Raw genomic sequence first — 22,068 nt, 5'->3', positions numbered from 1 at the left:
GAAATTACTCTGTAATTAATGCTAGGGGACTTAATTTGCTTTAAACTGATCTTTCTCATCTTAAACATTACATTTTGAAATTATACTCAATACATAAAAAGCTTGGATTTTTTTTTAAGTGTATCACAAGTGAGTCTTGAAGGCCTTGCCTCTCTTGGGTTTTTTTTGTTTGTTTGTTTGTTGTTCTTTCCCCACCCCCAGAAAGTGAACAACTAGGTTCTTTCAATTTTCCAGACCTCACTGCAGAATTATTTTGTAGATTTTCAAAAAAAGTACAATGGACAAATGAAGAAGGTGTGCCAAAGGCTCCATGACAGAGTACTGAAGCAGACAGGCACAACAGCCAAGCAGGCAAAGTACTGGACTTTCAATCTGTGGTCCCACATTTGAATCCCAGACACAGTGCCTGATGGGTAAAGGGAAGAGATTTTTCCCATCTCCCAGGTCAACGTATGTGTAGACCTGCTAGTGCCTGAGAAAAATATACAAGTCAAATGCCTGATAACTACGTTATCAGCTTCTTCAGATTTCGAAGTAATAATCATAAGCTGGGAATAGAAACAGGGAGACACAAAGGCATACCATGAGAGTTATGGCTTTGTAAGGTTTGTAACATGTCTGTGATTGGTGATGAGTTTCATTTTATAATGGAATGTCCAAATTATGATCAGTTTTGAAATAGATATGTTCCTAAAAAATATTTGTCTCCAAAATCAGTTTTTAATTTTTGTAATATGCTCAAAGGAGGCAAGAAAGTCATTTCAGCTGTAAGTAAGATGATTAGATTTGCAAATGTTGCCTAGTTATATTTCTGGAATTAAAAGACATTTGTGTTTTCTCAACTTTTATGTGACATTTTTGTGTATTTGGAAATGTTTGTTCTGGGCATGAAACGTTTATTTTGCAGTAATCCTCCATACTCCAATAGGAGTGAAAGGATAATTAAAACTTGAAACTTGAAACCCCCTTCACGTGTATACGCATGCAGAAGATTAAATATGCATGTTAAAGATCCTGAACTCTATGTCAGCCTCCAGTGGGTTATGGAAACAAGAACATACCTGCATGCACACCCCTGAAAACAGAGTATGACTGCCAACATGGTGGAGATAAAAATAGGCATACACATAAGCCCACTCATGCAAATGCATGAACAGGGGGAGTCATTGCTCTTGACCATCATCAACAATATAAGTATTCAAGCCTAATGAAAGAGGAGTATTTAAAAATTAACAACAGAAAAAAATTACAAAGAAAAAGGTCATTTTATTCATGAGGTTTCAAATTTGGAAATATTGAACAATTTCCCCAAAATTTCTGGTATATAAAAACAGAAGTGCAAACCTATGTTTTGACTTCTCTGGGACTAAAATGACAATGCCTGGAACATTCAAAACCTATCATGAACTTTTTCCCTTATCAAATGCATCACGGTTGCTACTGGCATGCAGAACATCTACAGTTAGTACACGCAAGCATGTCTGGCCATAATGAGCATAAGGATTTATTTATCCTTTGTTGGTTAAAGTCCTGACGATAATGAAAGCACTACCAAGGCTTTTAACTGTGTCAAAAGTATCCTGAAATCAAACAGCAAGACTAACACAGAGTTCTTTCAACATAAAACAAACTAACAGTCTATGGCACTGCTGGTTACACTGCTGAGATCCATAACTAATAAAATTATGCTGTGCTGAATAAACTTACCCTTCTGTTTAATGAATCGCCTCAGTTTTTTGTTGCTGTTATATATATATATATATATATATATATATATATATATATATATATATATATATATATATATATAAAGGAATATCAAAGGAATCAAAGATACCCCTAACCATGCTGAAAGATGGACAGTTCTTCAGAACACAGCAATCTAGGACGCATTTTTATCCAGCAGGAGATGACTTTACTCAATATCTGCCACATATCTATTATTCTTATTCTTATTCTTTTTTTTTTTTATTCTGCGTTCGTGGGCTGCAACTCCCACGTTCACTCGTATGCACACGAGTGGGCTTTTACGTGTATGACCGTTTTTACCCCGCCATGTAGGCAGCCATACTCCGTTTTCGGGGGTGTGCATGCTGGGTATGTTCTTGTTTCCATAACCCACCGAACGCTGACATGGATTACAGGATCTTTAACGTGCGTATTTGATCTTCTGCTTGCATATACACACGAAGGGGGTTCAGGCACTAGCAGGTCTGCACATATGTTGACCTGGGAGATCGTAAAAATCTCCACCCTTTACCCACCAGGCGCCATCACCGTGATTCGAACCCGGGACCCTCAGATTGACAGTCCAACGCTTTAACCACTCGGCTATTGCACCCGTCTGCCACATATCAATAACGAAAATTACTTTACCTGCCAATACTTTGATTTCACAACACCATCAAAAGAGACCTGGAAAGAAAAAAGTCTGAAATTTGGCCACTATCAGCAGTTACAAAACAAAACAAATAAACAGAAAAATAAAAAGAAAGAAAGAAAAACAACTTACTGATCGCTTGCTCTCTCTGTGGGTTCTGGAGCTGGAGGATGAGGAATTGTAGTCCCGACTCTGATGTTCATGCTGTCGGTCAGTGTAGCTGGAGTAGGACGTTGGTGGGGGTTCATAAAATGTTGGGGGCTGTAAATAAAGAAACTTATACCAAACATTTAAAAAATCAATCTGAACTGACACCAAATACTTTGACTAATCACTAAAAAAAAAAAGTAAATAAATAAATAAAACACACAACAAAAAAAACACACACAAAAAAAACAAAAAAACAAATGGTGTTATGTACAGTTTCTTGTCTATTCCACATCCTTTCTGTAATCTTTAAACTACCGTCTATTCAGTCCAGAATTTTATACTAACTCTCTTCAATCATGTTCTTCGTTCAGATTCTGCACAATAAGAATTCAGCATAGCAATGGACACTGATCATGGGCACTCAGTCAGTCACTTTTCTTGAAGTAAAATGTGTAGTAAGGCACATACTGTAATGTGTGTGTGTGTTGTGTGCCTGAGAAAACACATGCTGATAAAGAACACATGCTGTGCATGAAATAATCCCCATACATAACAATGCAGAATATTTTGAATTTGTCAACACCGATACTGAACCTGATTAAAGACAAGTGTTAGGAGATAATCAAACAGGTGGATGCAAAAACTGCTGAAGACAGCCACCCGGTCAGAAAAAAAAAGGCATCACCTTTTATCTCGAAAATTCTTATAAATGTACAAGCACTCACTGGTGGAGCATAGGACGGCATGGGCTGGGGTGGAGGCTGCCTCATTTGAGGGTTGTAGTCTCTCTGGTAGTCACCATAGGACTGTAACAGACATGTACTCCACTCACAATTTCTTCAACTAATTTATGCAGCTGAGTATGCTGAAATGTGAACAGATGATGTATTCTGATCATTTGTGTGATCTGTTTCACTCCTCGCCAGTTCCTTTCCTACAGCTGGCAATGCCAGAGGCTCAAACAGAAAGTACTGGACAGATATGTCTTTGTGAATGTTGTTCAAATATCTTTACTAACACTTCACTTGCTTTTATCTTTAAGGCTCGAGATATGTAATATGAAAGAAAGCTCTGAGAACAGTCCTATAACACTTTCCAATTTCTAAATGAGCCTCAAAAGTAGCAACATCACCATCCTCTCCATCATTAAAAAGAAGAAATCCCCCCCGATACCCCCTCCAATCTGCGGTCTTCCTTGCCTCTTACAGTGACAAACGAAAAACTTTTAAAAAATAATAATAGATTAAAAATCAACAACACAATACTGAACAAGACTCACTTGTGATACACACAGGAAAAAAAAAAAACTTTAAAAAACAAAAAATTAGTTTGTTGAAATGTGCTCTCTTTTCGTCATTATAATTCTATACTGCTTCGCGCGAAACAAAAAGGTTTCCATCCAGATTCGAACCACGGATGTTTGGATCAAGAATGGGTGGTATTACCCACTGTGCTAACGCAGATTCAATGTTGATGTTAAAAAATTATTATTTGCGCATGTTCTTTTAGCAGAATGAATTGACAGCGGTATATGAAAACAATGCGGTTTAAATCTATCATTTTGGTATATCTAGGGCATTTTAAAATTTTCTTTCAAGTCTGAGGTAAAGGAGATGTTCCCATCACCTCAAAAACACTGCAATATACAGGGATCGCGCTAGACTTTTTCAAAACGCGTGCAGCTTACGCAAAGTCGGCAAAAAAACGCGTAAGTTAGAGTCGGAATTGCGTCAGACCTATGACACTAAATCAAAGGTTTACTCACCTATTTTCACCACTCACGTCGGCACTGAAATTCACCGCAAGCCCTGACAATCAGTTCATTGCACTGACTCAATGCTGGACCTTCCATTGCAATGCGCAACAGCGTGTCCACATGCGCATCTGTCAGTCTTGATTGGTCAGCAGTTTTGATCATATTTTGCCAGTTGAAACCTCTCTCACAAGGAACAGAGCTGACAGGAACTGTCAATGCAATGTTCGCCAGCACAGCAAAATCAGGATATGTTGCGTCATAATCCATGATGACGACTTTGCAGGCTTTCTCGAAACTGGTCACGCCCTGTAATGACGCCACTCTGTTCCAAAACTCGTCAGCTAAGCAGTGTTGTGTGCGTGCGTACTCTTTTAATTGGCTGTAGCTGTTAAGAGTCACGTAGGCATCTCGCAGTGCTCCGCATACACAGACACTTTGTCTTGTACCGTCTGATTCAGTATCGCAAACCTAGCTGCCAAGTCAGTCCTAAAGTTACATTAATACGGCTTGGAGTAAAAGTTGTTTTGCGTAAGTGTTACGCGTGAGCGCTGTGAAAATGCGTCAGCGAAAATCAAAATGCGTCAAATACGCGAAAAACATGCGTTAACGCGATCCCTGAATATATGTCCGTTTTTGTAGATCTGCAAAGATGGGTGATCAACAAGCTTTGTCTTTCCACTCACAGAGAAACAACGACAGCTTCCATTCAATTTCTTTTTTCTGTTCATTCTAGTTAATTCAGTATCCACTTTAAAACATTCATATGCAGTAAACACATCAATGATTATTTAAGAAATTCTTTTAATTCGGCGGTAAAGGAGACGTTGCCATCAGGCTTTGCAACATGTTTTGTCAAGATCTGCACTGACCAGTGCCGTGTAGATGAGGCAGTGAAACGGTCGATTCAAATTTTCTTTTCTGTTCATTCTAGTGAATTCAGTGTCCACTTTAGAATATTCATATGCAGTAAACACGTCAATAATGTAGTTAGTGTCACTGTATGTGTTGTGTCCAGAATGTGTATTTCTTTGCTTTTAATTCCGAAAAGAAAAATGAGGTCATGGCATATCAGACAATCAGGAAGCTGCAACGGGGCAACAGCAGTTTTCGGAATGCAGACCAATCATCAACAAAATAAACTGTTAATGATTCGGAAATACGGCTAAATTCGGGAGACTTACAACCTATTATTGGTATGAATGTGAAGATTTTTGTCTGTACTATTTTTAAGCCAAATTTGGTATTCGCAGACAAAGTATTTCCAGAGAAAATAGCAATGTTAAAGTTTACCACGGACGCACACACACACAGCCACACACACACAGACAACCAAACACCAGGTTATAACATAGACTCGCTTTGTTTACACAAGCAAGTAAAAAATGAACACAGAAAACAGTCTGTCTGCCTGAGGACATCAACCTGCAAACAGAAAAAAATACCTCATGATTTACACGTACATCAGTATACCAGAAAATAACCACCACTTACTTTTTTATAACTGGGGGGACTGTTACCAAACACTGGAGGCTTATGGTAGGGCTGGAAGCTCCCGTCGTAGCCAGGGGGAGGACCCTGAAACCCCTTGTAACAGGCACAGACACAGGCAGTCAATACCAACATTCAAAGCAAAGCGCAACTTGATGTACGAATGATACAAATATGAATTCTCTTCCTACCATAATTCCATTTTTATCCCCATCAAAATAGATGAAAAGGTGCTTGCAGAGGGCATTGCATTCATCAACACTACAGCACTTTAAGTACAATACATTATAGCACCTATTTCATCTTCTTAGGTTGTAGAAGTGGGATTTCTTGTTAAAATATTGTCAAGAAAGGACAAATCCACCTCTTGTTAAAAAAAAAAAAAAAAAAAAAAAAAAAACCCAACAACAAAAAACAACAACATACACACATATACATAAAACAATATGTAAAAAACAACAACAAAAATCCTAACTTAGTAACTACCTATTACATTCAGATTCCTTTTTACAAGTAAACTCTGGAACAAAGGGGAAAATACCTTGGTTAACCTTGTATTATACCTCAAAACTACAATAAATCACATACCCCATTGGAAAATCCATCATATCTTGGACCACCAAATCTTCCTCCCCTGAAACATTTCAAACACATGATAATGTAAACAGATGACTATCAAATTCTGGCCATTAACATTTTTTCAGTCACAATGACAGTCTAATCACAGCTGCATTTATACACAATTTAAAAAGTTCTGTGGATCAAATACATTCTTTTCTTCTTCTTTTTTTCTTTCTTTTGCCCTGAAATAACTGCACAGCTTAACACAGAAATATCACTATGAAACAAATTTCAAACTGAGACTATCCAGCACGAAATTCAACATTGTCAAGACTTTAACTGCTTCTGGTTATATTACCAGGAATGAAACAATCATAATAAACATAACAGTGACAATTCTGTCTCTTAACAAATAATAATAATCATAATGCCCCAGCATAAAATTCCAAGATGTTATAACTTTATCTGCTTCTGGTTACATTACCTGGAATGAAATAACCATAATAAACGTAACAGTGACAGTTCTGTCTTTAATTTAAACAAATAATAACAAACAAACATACAAAAAATGAGCTAACCTACCTGAACATGTTCAAACATGTGTGTTGTGTGTGAGTGTGCATGCAGAAGTTCCTATATCGATATGCACATGTATGCATCCAAAATTCTACTGTATCTGTATTTGTATTTGATTTTCAATTTATGTTTTGTACCTTTTTATATACTGTCCCCCCCCCACCCAATACATTCCTTGTGACCCCAGTACACTTGCTACTTAGACAACTAAGACATATTCTATATTCCATTCTAATCAATAGGCAAGTCAGTGCATAAAAACCATGAAAGTTGCTTCTTCCCTTCATCTCCTCTTCATATTCAATGACTTGGGAAAAAAAACTGAAATACCTGGACCTCATCAAAACCCACCTGCTTGTTTGTGTGTGCGCTTGTGAGTGCGACAGAGCATTTTTTCTGTACCATTTTGCATGTGAATGGAAAGTTGTTTTCCATGGATGATTAGTGAGTCAGTGAGTCAGTGTGTGTGTGTGTGTGTGTGTGTGTGTGTGTGCATCTTTTTCGTATCTGTGTGAAGATTTCCCTGGTGCAAAATCTTTATGTTGTGCTTCTGAAACAGACTAACCCCTCCCTTCTTTGTTTCTACTTACTGCAAGTAATAGTTTTCACTTACCGAGGTGGTCGATCCATTCGTCTGAAAGCTGAAAATTGCATAATACAGTGTAAATGCCTAGCAACTTTCCAGTCCAGTCAGTGAGTGAATGTTTTACATATCATTCAATGACAATGGTGTTAAACTTCTTCACCTTCCAAGCTGTCACATATTATGAATTCATGTATAAAAAAAAAATTAAAAAAATCACAATTATAATAAAAATAAAAACACAGATTGACACTCACACCTCTAGAACAGTGTGCTCATGGTAATTACAATAAAAGTTATTCATTCGTAAATATACACGTGTTCAAGTATGACATACTACAAACAAACAAGCATGTGCACATAAAAACACACGTACATGTGCACACAGTCAGCAGAAGTTCAAAAAGCACTTTAATCAAGAAGATGGTGGGCAGAATGGGAAAGGGTTGTTATGAGAGACTGACTTCATTAAACACTTTAAAACCATTAGTAAATACAATATGGCTTCAAGGTGTTATTCTTACTTGTTGTTGAACAAAATAAATAAGACAAGATCTTCTGATTCTGTATCACTAAAATCAAGAATGAACAAAAAATCTAATTTTCATTTTAATCGTTTAGATCACATACAAAGGGCAGAATGAAGACAATAAAGTGAGTAACATTCTACAAAATCTGTTATAATCGATTAGTTTCCTAAACATCTGATTCTACAATGAACTCAGAGCCCTGACCTTTATTCTCGACAGGCTTTTCACGCTTTCCATGACCAATCACTCTTCCAAGTTACATGAAGATTTGATGCAAGATCTTCATCACACCCACAAGCTTTTTCTATTAATATACCACTGTGATATCAACCCCAGAGTAAAACCTTAAATTTCAATAAAGATGACACTGTCACAATGGTCAGCCACTATCCAAAGTTTGTTTTGTAAATGGAATGACTGGAAAGGGCGTATTCAAAATTATCCTTCGACTTTGGTTTCAAAACCATTTGTGGTAAACTGAGAAATGCCAACATTAAAATTAAAAACCCGACCCCTCCAAGCACACACACACACCCAAAGTAAACCAAATGATCAAATATGTACACCACCTTTATATGGAAGTAAAAAAAAAATAAAGAAAAAAGAAAACAGACATGTTTATAAAAGATTTTTTACTTTCACCTGTGTGAAAAATGCACAATACAACAGCGAGAATGGATGTACACTGACAAGTTTGGTCTTTCTGTTTTTCTATCATTTGCAGATGCTGAGTTGCAACACTCACATAGCACTGACACAATGTGAGTACAACTGTATGTATATGTCCACATTTTCAATGACTTTTTGTACTGAACGCTGCTGAATCAGATACAAAATACGAAGGTATTTGATTAATAAAAAAAATCTGTTGATAAAATCCTGTTTTAATTTAGTGGGAAGCATTTATACCACGATTATTTCAATTTCATATCACTTTAAAGCTAGAAGTAACGATTCATTCAAATAGGAACAGGTGTTTGTGACAAGTGGCTGATCAAACACAAATATCAAAACCAGTGTAGTATCCATCATCAGCTAAAGGTTAAAATTCACAACACCTTCAAGAACGCTTCACTAGCATTTTTGCAGACAGACAGATATACTTTTTTTCGATTTTTTGTGACATGTGAATTTGTTCCCAGGACAATGCTGCAGCTCAGAGGCAATAATTACAGACATTCCCCCAAAGTTGCAGCTCAGAGGCAATAATTACGGACATTCCCCCAAAGTTGCAGCTCAGAGGCAATAATTACGGACATTCCCCCAAAGTTGCAGCTCAGAGGCAATAATTACAGACATTCCCCCTAAGATGTAAGTCTGCATAAAGATCAATCAAGCAATGCGACATCAATTCTTAGAATACTTTCATGTCGATGTTCCTCTACAGGCAATCTCAGTCCCCTGTAGGCAATATCATGAGTATGTCCTCCATATAATTATAATACCTAATTATAGCTATCCAGTATCACTCACCACATCACCAGCGTAGTTTCACCATGAACAACAATAAAATAATAACATTCACAAATTCATAATCATCTGAAATGTACTACTTATTTCCCAAACCACTTGATGTGACAAACTTACATCCACGATCCATGTTTCCCCTCATTTGTTTGTGCCTGGGCGGTCCTCCAAAAAATTCCTGTCGATCATCAGTCCTGCGCCTCCTTGGTGATGAAAAGTGGTTTGTAAAGTCAGTAAGCAGGTCACAGGTAATTCAGCTCAGGTGTTAAATAAAAGCAAAATCATGCAATCCAATAACCATATAGTCAATTACACAGTGAGGAGAAACCTTCCATCTTGTACAAATATTTCAATAACATGACAAATTGACAATCTGCAATCATGATCAGATGCACTTTTTTTTTTCTAATGGATAAATTTCAAATTATGTTCAGGACACGTATGAACTACATGAAAGAATGGATGTAGTGCTTTCATAGTCAATGGAACATGAAACCTACACACACACATAGACAGCCTGCAAAACACACACAGGGATTTCAAAAATTACACACCAAAACAAAACTAGCAATCTGTGGTACAATTTGAATAATCCCGTTTCCATAATGGTGTAAACAGTTTCTTCATTTGCTTTACAAAGTAGAAATTTTCTATTTCTCTACTTTTAAATGTGAAGCCTTATATTAATAACCTTTGATGCTAGTTTGCATTGTCATGCCAATTATTTCAGGTCCTATCGATCTTTTCCTGTCTAGCTGCTTGTTAGTTCAGTAACAATGTACTCTACCATCTCCACTTCCCAACTTCACTCCCTTTCACCAAAACATGGCAATTTCCATACCCTAGCTATGCACACTTGCTCTGACCACGAATTTATCCCCAAACTGCATACCTGCCTCCCAAGCACATTCCCGGCCTCATAAGCACACATATCTCCTTTTCACACAAAACCCCTATCCTTTTAACACCAACATTCTCAAAAGAATATGCACACCAAAAGAATCAGTTTCACAATTACCTTTCTTACATCTCTTTACTTCACACATGCCTGCACTCATTCGCACACACACACCCTCCCCCAACAGTAATCAACAATAGTAAAGAGAGAGATATAATACAGAATGCAAATGCAAAAAACATCCTTAAATTTAGGTTAATGTGAAGGTAATTATCACATGGAATGATTCTATTTTCAATTATCACTGTGAAACAAAAGCCAGAACAGGTGAGGTAAGATTAAGCAGAAGTTTGAGTTCATTTCCACAAGGAATTATTTCAAAATTATCCTGTGTTAAGTCATGAAATAGATTAACTTTATTCTAGTTTGGTGAGGCTACATGATGTTAGATGATGATAATTCAATGAAGTAAACGGGAACTACACTCTACTCGTTCAAAGACATCTGAAAAGAAGACTGAAGGAACACCCTTTTCTCTTATTTCCCCCCACACATACAAGGTTTTGACAAAGGCAATGAACATCAAATGGAGACTACAGAGACACATACCCGTCAGTCCACGCCTGGCGAAAGTCCATCACCAGGATTCTGTCTCCCACAAAGAAGCGCTCCAGCATTGGGGGAACGTTTTAGAAATATCTTAACCAGGTGTGCCCCTTTAAGTCCATGATTGGGTTGGATTTTTTTGTGGGTTTTTTTTTTTTTTTTGGTCCCCTTGTTTAAGTGCAACACAGACCACACAAACTGTCTCTTTTCGTCACAGCCTACACAAATGTCTCTTTTGGGGCTTTGGGTTCTCGTTGACTAAAGTATAAATATGGAGCAAACAACTCAACTGTCTATTTTGGTGATTTTCATTCACATGTTGATTTACAGGAAAACGCTTCGACCAAAATTTCTTCTTTTTTAATTTTTTTTTTTAATACAGTCGAGAAACCACTGTGGATAAAAGCCAGTCCATGGAAAGAGAGAATGTAGGAGTATGCAGATTGTGGATAAAGCATTACAGGTCCTCTCGAGGAGGCTGAGAAAGTCCACCCGATAGCTCCTTTGTTGTACTTACAACGCTTGATCTTTGAAGAAATCTGAATATATGGTAAGTCCCAACACACACCAGTCCACAACTAAGTGTAAACACACTGACGACAATATGAACATGACAGGCATGAGATTATGATGTTCTCAATTGTCCAAAAAAATTCAAATGCTTTTTTTCTTCTCCCCTTATGATGAAATTGTATCAATCAAAACAACAAATATTTGGTCTCTCAATGAATTCTATATCATGGTTCAAGTGTCTTTCAGAATCTCATGCCTGTAAGAGAGAAAGTGAAATACTCCCTGGCTTGCAGATTCCTTGATGCTGTTCACCATCCTAACCACAAATGTCAACTCCTGAATTCACTATTTGCTAAAGAAACACAAGTGCCACATGCCTTTACAAGCAAAGGCAATTTGAAAAGTTTGTAACGACACTGGGAACATGTTTATCAAGACAAGCTACTTTATCCATTGGCAAGATGGTTCTTGAATCATCCAAAGCCGTCCACAGAGAAAATAAAATGAAAAAATAATTCCCATTACCTTGCTCCCATTTTGGGGTGGTTTTTTTTGTTTTGTTGTTTTTCTGGCTATCACCATCCAATTTCTGTATTTTAATTCAGTCTTAAAGGTACAAACTGTTACTGAATTTTTTCTTGGAACCGAATCTACTAGAATATGAAAGTCCTCAAATATAAATAATACTGTGACTATTTCGTTGCTGAAGTTATAAAACAGCACCCACAGATGCTTTTAACAGTTCTTGTGAATATTCAAGAGCTCTGAATTATCTTTTTAAATACTATCCTTTTGGTATGAGAACACAGTGGTCCTCTTTTTACTTTCTTTTGCAAATTCAAGATGTTTTGTGACGTCTTATTTTCCCCAATTTCTAAAGCCAAACTGGCAGTCTCTTTACTTTTCCTCCACACAAGAGGTAATTTTGCACCTCTATAGACTTCCAATGTCCTTCGCTTCCTACTCCAAGCCCAGCAGGCAGCACTGTCTCTCTTACTCTCTCCCCCACCATTCAGAGACGGAGCAAGGTCTCAACGACTACCCGCAACTCCAAGACGACAAGAAGTGGGGGGGAAAGGCACGACACATTTCTCACACAGCGGCACACATCACGTCACTCCACGGCCACGATGGCAGCAGACCGAGCAGCTCGGTGATGCACAGGCTGTGGCCGGCAGAGCTAACCTGGGGCCAAAGTCTGGACGCCTCATGAAACGGCCGCGGTCGGGTCCAGAGGGGCGTTCCTGCCTTGAGGTGGTGGCGCGCTGAGCGTTGTAGGCATGGGCCTTGCGAGCTTTGCGAACCACAGTGCCGAGGTCCAGGTTCTCATCCACAGGGAACAGCTTGCACAGGGCTTCTCCGCAGCGAGGGTCAATCTCCTGGAGGACGGTCGCAAAAAGCAGCATTTAAATTCATTGAAGGCACATCTTGAACAGAAAAAAATTAATCAAAAATCAAAATAAAAATATCCACATGTTAAGTAAAAAGATGCAATGTTCAGATATCCACAAAATTTTGGAGCATTAACCACTGACATTCTTTTTTTAATTCCAATACTTTACCACACACACACACACACACAAACTGAGAAAGAGGCCAAGCAGAACATAAGTCATTTGACGATATATATTCAAAATTACAGCTGAAACATTTGATGCACTAAATAAATGGTAATTCCAGCCCTGAATCAGAGACATGCTCTGGTGATTAACAATCAAAATACCCTCACCTGTCCATCTCGACCAATTTTGACTGGCTTGTTGTCATTCCACGGATTATGCAGATGGTTTGTTTTATTGAAGGACAGCTCTCGCCTGGAAAAAAAAAAAAACCAAAGAAGAAAAAAAAGTTGTTACCTGTGTATACACAATAACAGCGATGCATTTGAAAGAAATTACATTAAGATTTCCGAGCTGACTATTACATATAGGTAACAATAGGAGGGACTAATCATATCTGTATGAATAAAAGAATGCAGATTTCACCTCTTGACTTGTTTTCTTCACATGTTTGAATACTTAATGGATTTCATCTTCATTTTTATCACATGTTTGATTCATCAACTGTTTTTGTAGGCTACATAAAAACACATGACAATGATTTCTAAGTCAACTTCGGTGTTCAAAATTATATCCACTTGAAAGACATTACCTGTCAATCCAGTCAAGCTTGAAGACTCCACTGAGAGCCCGAGCAGTCATGCCAAGGGGTAGTACCCAGCGAATGGGTGGGTGGTCTTTGGTTGACTCAGCAGCCAATCGTGCAAAACCTGTGTGCAAAAGCACAGGCACTCAACAAAAACCACCACATAATGGTTTATACTCAACCTTCCTAACTCAAAATATAACAATTTTTCATTCTTTTTTCCTTTCTTGTGTGAAGTCATGGTCCCAACATCTGGGTTTATTAAGAAATGTTCATGACAATCACACAGAAGTAGTATTTCCCAGATAATGTTTAGTTGTCCTGGAGAAAAAAAAAAAACAACAACAAAAAACAAAACAAAAAAAAACAGAAAAAACATCTGCTTGTCCCCGAACTTTCCACTTGCCCTCCATAATTAATCAAGATAACTAAGTCAGTCAGAACTCAGAAATATTTTACTGCAAGGTCACCAGCCTGTTTGCAAAGGAGGTACATACAATCGAGACACACAAAATACCAAAAATAAAGGGAAGGGACCAATGTCATGGACACAATTTCATAACTGAAAAGGTAGACAAAGATTTTTAGCTCATGACGTCCTGCAGTAACTTTAGGGTTTTTGAAAAGTTATTTCTTCTTCTCTCTTTTTTAAGGCATGATAAATAAACATTGCCACAGGGCGAGTCATAAGCCTGTTTTCATTTTGTAAAAGTAACGCTAAGTCTGTGTATTCATTTATGTTTCTGAAAATTTTCACTTGGTATTTTTCCCTGATTAACTGATACATTGGACATTTCATCTTCTTCATGAAGATAACTGCTTGTGAAGCAATGACAAGTCAGCAAACATATTAATTCTTATTAGTAGTATACATTTCAGGAAAAAAAAAGAATGCAATCGTTTCATTGCAATCAGTAAGGAAAAATAAACACTCACACAGGTTCCACTGGGAATCTCAAGTTAGATCTATTGTTTTTGTGCTGACACACCTTAATCAATGAAGACAAAATGGAAGAAGGAAGAGCAATCAGTCTGCACTCAAGCTGACTGCTTAATCAGCTTTCAACTGACACAGTCAATAACAGGTTTGTTTTTTGTTGCTGTTGTTTTTCATTAAAACACAAACAATTTTCTTAAGACTTAAAAATGTTTTTCTTACCCTGGAATTTTCCACTCTCCTTGACAGAGAAGATCAGGATGACATTGTCACATTCCTGAAAAGAAAATTTTGGAAACACTGCAATGCAATGCAATATTCATGAACAATCTTAACACACCAATAAGCAATGAGCCCCAGACATACATGTCCCTCAAGTTTATACTCACTGAAATACTCATGCCCGTTATGTTCAAACTCATATACAGAAATCAGTCAGACATGGTCATCTGTCAAAGCCAAATACAAACATCTGACATGCATGGCAAAGTTATGACCATTGCTAATTTTTTTTTTTTTTCAAAAGCTTTTTAAGTGTATAGAAATACATGCATGAAGGCATTCATAAGAAAATGACAGAATTCCCAACTTTCTAAGCAAATAACAAGGCTATTTTCAAGCGATAGTTTTGCACCCAATTTCACCATAATTATGTTGAAGGCAATTTCAAATCAAAAGGATTATTCTTAAGCAGATGATAATATTTGGTAATAATCATGTACAAGAAGAAAGTAGAAAAAAGAAAGAGGTGTGGTAAGCAGAGGACAGGAAAATGGGTAAGAGTCAGAATCCTGAAACAATAAATGTAACTAACACAGAGTAACAGTTATGACGTGCTGAGACAAATGTTTACAAGCAAAATTACCTGTGTATAACGAATATTTCTACTATTTCTGCCTAGTGACTGACTCTTTTTTATTCTCCAAGCCGCCTTCTTCCAGAGAATGATGCCATAATAAGTTGCACAAGCACTGTGTAATGATCAATCTGTGATTGCTTCATTTGTTGTCAAAATAAAGACTGACATTTCTCTTCAAACATCATTGGTTTTACCTTTACATTACATTTGTTTGCAGTGGTTTCAAGGAACTAAAACATCATTATTTTGTTAAATGCAACACCATACTGATTGTTTCCCACTTCTGATATGCTACATAGTCTAAACTCAATTCTTTTTTCTTTTTTTTATCTGCAATTGATAAGTTTGGTTTTCCCGATGTCTGCAGTCTGCATTTGTAAGATGATTTCTCATTCTGGAAATGAATGGTTTCACCAGCTGGCTGCCACATCATGTAATATACATGACCCTCCTTTGCTATTATCATCTGCAGCAACATATTTTGAGATGGTAATTTTTTTTTTTTACACCCAATCCATCAATCCATAAAAATCCATCCATTGATTATTACACTGCACTTAGTTAAAAACTGCTGATTATGAGCATTTCCTTGGCGTGATTGCTGTTCTACAGCAAGTCTGCCAATACCTAATATTTGCAGTGGTCTGCATATCATTTTCCCATTCATCTGTGGAATTCACTAACTTACCCTGAAGGCTTGGTTTAGTCTGGCTTCATTCTGAGGTGGAGTAGACCAGACACCCTTGGCTCTGGCAAGGGCAACATTCTCGTAATTGTTGCTCTTGATGAGAAAGAACCGAGCTCCACGGAACAGATATTTCAGCTTAGCCAGATGACTCTCTGTAACTGGTAACATTCACACAAAAGGGCAATTAGTTTTCTAACTATAGAAATCACACTCAATTCCAATTCAAACATTTTCTTCTCCACAAACCATCACAGACATATTTTGTTAATCACTCATAATGCTGTGGACATGAATGCAAACACACAAAACTGGGGTTGGGAATGCACACAACTTTCGGATGCATGTAACCTTAACTTCAGTTCTGATAAAATAATGTTAACAAACCTGAAAACTACTTTCTATTTGTTACCTAAGAAAAAAACATTCTATTTGTTTAAAAAAACTTTTTATTTATAAATAAATAAATAAAAAAAATAATAAAAAAAGCTATTTGAATACTACATATTTTGTAAACATTGTAAAAGTGCAGTCTTAGCACATGTACCCTCACCATCTGATTTGCAGAACTAGGTGCATCCAAATGCACAGAACATCACACACAAAAATTCATGTTCTCTTGCTTCCAGTTTGTTTGAACTTACGTGCTGACTGCTCTTTTTCTTCGCCTCCAGCTTCGTCTACGCCTCCTTCACTCACTCTGTCCCATTCAATGGGTGAAATCTCCCGTCCATCAGCGTATGGCTTTTTCTTTTCTTCTTCTGCATCCGAAACTGTTGTAGAAATAAAGTCTTGAAAAATAATATCATGTGATTAGACAGAACCATTGTTGTGGTTTTTTCCATTCTTTTTTTTCTCTCTTGTACCATGCACAATTATATATTCTGAATTTCATTTTGGCACCTAAATCATTTTGGCATCTAAAAAATAACATTTTAACCATCCTATATCACATGTATACCAAAGAATGCTAATAAATTTAGCGAAAATAAAAATATCTAACAATAATATTACAACAGTGAAAACAATGCATGACAAAGCACCAATACTCAGACATTCATAAAAAGGGACTGGCATTCCACTGGAAATGAAAATGACTAAAGATATCTTTCTTACTTTTGAGCTGACTGACTGAAGAATTTTTCTTTACTTTTGAAAGTTCACAGTACTGTATCAACCAAACATCTTTACTTTTGAAAGTTCACAGTATACTGTACTGTATCAACCAAACATGAACTGATTAAGATCAAAACGTCATGCATCAAAGATTTCTTGTGGGATTTAAAACAATCAAGCTAAATCTTTCAAACGTACTGCAGAACTTTATCATCTTGAATGATAAAACACAATCTCAAAATCAATAGCACAAGACCATCTTGATAATAGGATGGAAAGGTCATCTTGTATGCCTGATAGTCGAGCATCAGTAGTAAAAAAATAACTTTTTTTAACATATGTTGCTGACTACATCACTGTCAGGAATTTCTGCTTGCCTTTCTTTAATTTCATGGAACTCACCAGCATTTGAATCGGTGAATTCAGAAACAGCGCTGCCTGCTTCGCTCTGTATATCGTATGTGATCCCTTCCCTTTGAGTAGCATCCTCTTTGGCAGCCTCCTCCTCTTCTTCCGCACTCAAACTGAGGTGAACTTCCTCCTCCTCCTCTTCCTCAAACTGTTCTTCTTGTACCTCTTCCTCCTCCTCTACTTCTGATAAAGTTGTATACAATGCTAGAAATAGATTTCAATGGAATATATACATATCAAGCAGAAGCATTCATTGTTCAAGCAGATCAATTTTAGCTAAGAAAACTGACCTATTCTTCATAGTTCATACAAAAACAAGTGCTGACCACACTGTGGACATGGCTCCACACAACAACAAAGTAAACCATGCAACCAATATCACCCATAAAACACTAAAACACTATCATTAATTACAGAATAAACATTCAAAATAAATTATGAGAAAAGGAAAAGGTAATAATCAAAATTATATATTCAGCATTACAGACTACCACATGAACAAATAAGATATTTAGTAAGCTAATGCAATTCAAGAAACAGTGCATAATGCCATACAGACATGGATGATTCACAGACATAAAAATAAGCTATTTTTTACCAGAACTAGCACCTTTATCTTGTGGAAAGTATCAATGTTTCTTATCGCACAAAGTTGGTGTCAGTAGTTCTAGTTGTTCCTAACCATGAAAACCTTACCATGAGCACAATTATCCACACACACACAAACTGATAGACAACCAGCTCACTTTGCTGAAGACTGAGAGCCAAAAACAAACGGAAAAAAACCACACCTAATTTAGTTGCAGAGTCAAGAGAAGGGATCACATCATTTTTTTCAGCTATCATTCCTCCTTATACAGATTGAATAATCCAAATGTCAGAGACAAATATCAAAAGAGCAGAAGCAAACATTTTTCAGGGCAGGAATTTGCACTGGTTTAAGAACTTTTAACTATCAACAATGGATACCTCAATGCGATGTTGTGTTAATAATTCAATTCACAGACAATGTCTTAGCATGAATAGCAAACTGATTTGTCTTTCCCTCAAGTAATAAAGATTACCGGTACACATCTTTGCACAGCTGAACATACTGATCTGTCTGTTCTCAAAGAGCATAGACCACTTCACACACAAAACAGGACAACTGATGTCCTTTCCTTCAAATTCATTAGACATCAAATATTGTTCATCACTGACTGCCTCGAAAACAATATGATTAGTATATTTTATATTTATTTATTGATTGATTTATTCATCTGTGTATTTATTTATCCATTAATTCAATGATGTATCCATCATGCACTTTTTTTTCTTTTTCTTTTTCTCAAGGCCTGACTGAGCGTGTTGGGTTACGCTGGTCAGGCATCTGCTTTGTAGATGCCGTTTAGTGTATACATATGGATTTGTCCTAACGCAGTAACACCTCCATGAGGAACTGAACTGTGAAAGTTTGGTTTCAACCAAAGGAGTGAGGCGATGATCAGACAAAGGAAATCCCATACCAGCATGACATCGTTGCAGTGATTAGAAAGATATCTGTGTGCCATGTTTTTTCATATAAATTCAACAATTTCACTGATTTCATGTGGGGTTTTTTATGAATTGATGAATACTTTCACAGTAAGTGGAAACACTGTATAATCTGCACAGCTGAAATTTTTGCACACACACACACACACACACACACATACAGAGACACAGACAAATGAAAGACCCAAGTCAGGATGATTATAAATGACCAAGACAAAACCAGGAGGGAAATTACCTTCAATTTCTTCTTCCTCCTCTTCCTCCTCTGGCTCCGGCTCCGGCTCAACCTGCTGTGGAACAGGTTTTGACCTGGTCTGAGGTTTTGCTGCTCTGGTTGGAGCTACCCGCTTGCCTGATGAGATCACATTCAATACTTTTCAACACCATGATCATCCTAACATCCAGGCATGAATGAAGAAAATACACCAACAGAAAAAACCCTTCCCTTTCAAATCACAATCACTCATTGACACACTCTAGTGCAAATATCTGTGGCATATCTGTTAATAACATCTTTAGTTTAACAATGGTAAATATAAATCAAAAGACTTCAGACTTACAAGTTCATGCAAAAAATGCAGGTATCCAGTCATAATATAGGCTATGCAAATATGCTATATAATGCACTTTTCATCTTTTGTCAGTGCTTTTAGCCTTATTCTTCCTGCGCACATCTGTCTAATATAATCACCAATTGCACACACAGAGCCTTTATTCCCAACAACCCATACAATTTTAATGCCATCATACTTAAGACTAATAATAGTTCATTTTCCTCTGGGGGTTTTTTTGTTTTGTTTTTTCTTTTTTTTCTTTTTTAATAAGTCAGGTTCTCCCAAATTTACACTACTGAATCATGTTGCTTGTAGTCCAGCCTACTGGGGGCCATTTCAGGACTGATTCACGTAACTAGTACTGACCTGGGGTAACAGAAGCCTGTGACGGTTTGCTTTGTGCACTTGCTGCCCTTGCTGGAGCTTTCTTCGGTGGTGAGGGTCCGTCATCACTGGCAGCCCCCTTCCCCCCACCCTCTGACTTCACTGGGGCAACACGCTTTCTGGTGCTCCGTGTCACTGGGACAGCAGCAGCTTTAGGCTTTGACTTTGAAGCAGCTGATGATTTTGCAGCGGTGACTGTTTTACGTTTGGCACGACCTGTTATTTGTCAAAATCCATAAAATATCAACTGTAGGAAATATTTTTTTTAACTTATCATATCTACTTCTTATCTGACTTCTGAAGTTAATATTCTCGGCAAATTTATCAATATCATAAGAATCTTTTACACTACTTTAGCATCACAAGCACAAAAAAAACAGATCTGCTTTAAAACATAAGGAAGTTACAAACTGGCACTAATTAACTTGAAAATGCATGAAGTCTGTGCTTAACTATGTCATTTTTCAAAATCACAAGCAATTGTTGCATCAATTCAAAAACTTATTTTTGGTGCTTCAATCCAGAAAGAAAATTACATCAAAAGAATTATGTGCAATCTATGATTGACTTTTCAACTTCAAGGAAAAAAAGGGTAAGATTTCTGCTGATAAATTAATAAAACAAAAGTGCAATAATAAAATTAATATAATTACTGCCCAAGAAGACAACTAGATTTATCTTTATCTGTTCAAATAATGTACCTTTGGCTAATAATATAAAATATCAACCTTCGTATCCTCTTTTTTTCTTTTCTTTTTTTAAGTTATATTGTTCTGAATATCACTAAAACTGAGTCATTTACTCACCACTTTTCTCAGGCACCAAGTTCATTTCTTCAGCTAGTTCATCCTCCCCTGCATTCCCATCAAGAATGTCATCCAGAACGTTCACTTCACTGTCACCTGTTTAATAATAATTATAAATGATAATAATGTACATTTATATAGCGCCCTTTCTTTCTAAGAGCTCAGGGCGCTTTACATGAAAGAAAAATATTACAAGTTACATAAAACATTCATGACCACTCTTTCTCAAAAACCCCTTTCCTCTCCCCCCCCCCCCCCCCCCCCCCCCCCCCCAGCACCCCCCACCCTCCCCCGCCCACTCTACATACATCCAAAGTGAGCTGACATGGGTGGTGTTGGAGAACAAGGAAGCTGAGAATGCTTATTGATAGGTTTTAAAAAGAGGAGTTTTTAGTGATGAGCGAAAAGCAGAAAAAGAATCAGATGCACAGATATGATGAGGAAGGTTGTTTCAGATGTGAGGAGCAGCAAAAAAGAAAGAACTTTCACCAAAGGTTCTTGTATTGACACGAGGAAGTTTCAAAATGTTACAGTCAGAGGAAAAGTGGAGATTTCTTGCAAGAGTGTAAACACTGATAAGGTCAGAAAGATATGTAGGTCCTGCAGAGTGGAAAGCAGAATAGCAGAGACAAGCAACTTTGTATTTAATTCTCGCTTCAATGGGTAGCCAATGTAGACTGCAGAGATGAGGAGAAATGTGATCAGTACATGGGACTCTGACAGTCAGACGGGCAGCATTGTTTTGGAGTTTTTGAATTCGCTGAAGACAGCCTATGAGAAGAGAATTACAATAGTCAATTTGTGACATCACAAAAGCTGAAATAAGAGTTTTAGTAGTTTCAATAGAAAGGTACTTATGGATAGAGTTGATGCGATGAAGTTCGCAACTGATTATGCGTATAAAATTTACTACATGAGCATGCATGCTGAGGTTTGAGTCAAGAATGACTCCAAGGTTCCTTGCTGATTTGGAAAACTGAACTGTGGCATCACCAACCACAACAGAGGAAGAAAAAGATGTAGATGTGGACATTCTTGCAGAGGAAATAATCATAGCTTCAGTTTTGTCATCATGTAACTTTAGTTTGTTTTATATCATCCAGGATTCACCATTGAGAATACAATCCTGC

General features: G+C 37.1%; 1 protein-coding gene across 2 annotated transcripts in view; it reads right to left on the bottom strand.

The window, feature by feature from the left end:
- Positions 1 to 22,068, bottom strand: part of LOC143279946 (uncharacterized) — a 29,936-nt gene that overhangs the window by 6,772 nt on the left and 1,096 nt on the right. The window contains exons 2-17 of one of the 2 annotated variants that reach the window (XM_076584302.1): positions 20,939 to 21,034; positions 20,115 to 20,348; positions 19,430 to 19,546; positions 17,653 to 17,865; positions 16,779 to 16,907; positions 16,138 to 16,295; positions 14,813 to 14,867; positions 13,660 to 13,777; positions 13,238 to 13,322; positions 12,694 to 12,887; positions 9,612 to 9,694; positions 7,525 to 7,552; positions 6,363 to 6,408; positions 5,778 to 5,870; positions 3,256 to 3,336; positions 2,513 to 2,641 (exon numbers count right to left, since the gene is read on the bottom strand). In XM_076584302.1, coding sequence (XP_076440417.1) covers positions 2,513 to 2,641; positions 3,256 to 3,336; positions 5,778 to 5,870; positions 6,363 to 6,408; positions 7,525 to 7,552; positions 9,612 to 9,694; positions 12,694 to 12,887; positions 13,238 to 13,322; positions 13,660 to 13,777; positions 14,813 to 14,867; positions 16,138 to 16,295; positions 16,779 to 16,907; positions 17,653 to 17,865; positions 19,430 to 19,546; positions 20,115 to 20,348; positions 20,939 to 21,034 — 1,859 coding nt within the window. The remainder of the gene's footprint in view (positions 1 to 2,512; positions 2,642 to 3,255; positions 3,337 to 5,777; positions 5,871 to 6,362; positions 6,409 to 7,524; positions 7,553 to 9,611; positions 9,695 to 12,693; positions 12,888 to 13,237; positions 13,323 to 13,659; positions 13,778 to 14,812; positions 14,868 to 16,137; positions 16,296 to 16,778; positions 16,908 to 17,652; positions 17,866 to 19,429; positions 19,547 to 20,114; positions 20,349 to 20,938; positions 21,035 to 22,068) is intronic. The other variant, XM_076584303.1, reaches the window with a different exon arrangement.

The sequence above is a fragment of the Babylonia areolata genome, chromosome 3 (genome assembly GCF_041734735.1).
Source record: "Babylonia areolata isolate BAREFJ2019XMU chromosome 3, ASM4173473v1, whole genome shotgun sequence".
NCBI lineage: Eukaryota > Metazoa > Mollusca > Gastropoda > Neogastropoda > Buccinidae > Babylonia > Babylonia areolata.
The sequence above is the reverse complement of the archived record's forward strand: the minus strand, read 5'-3'. Positions and strand labels throughout refer to the sequence as shown.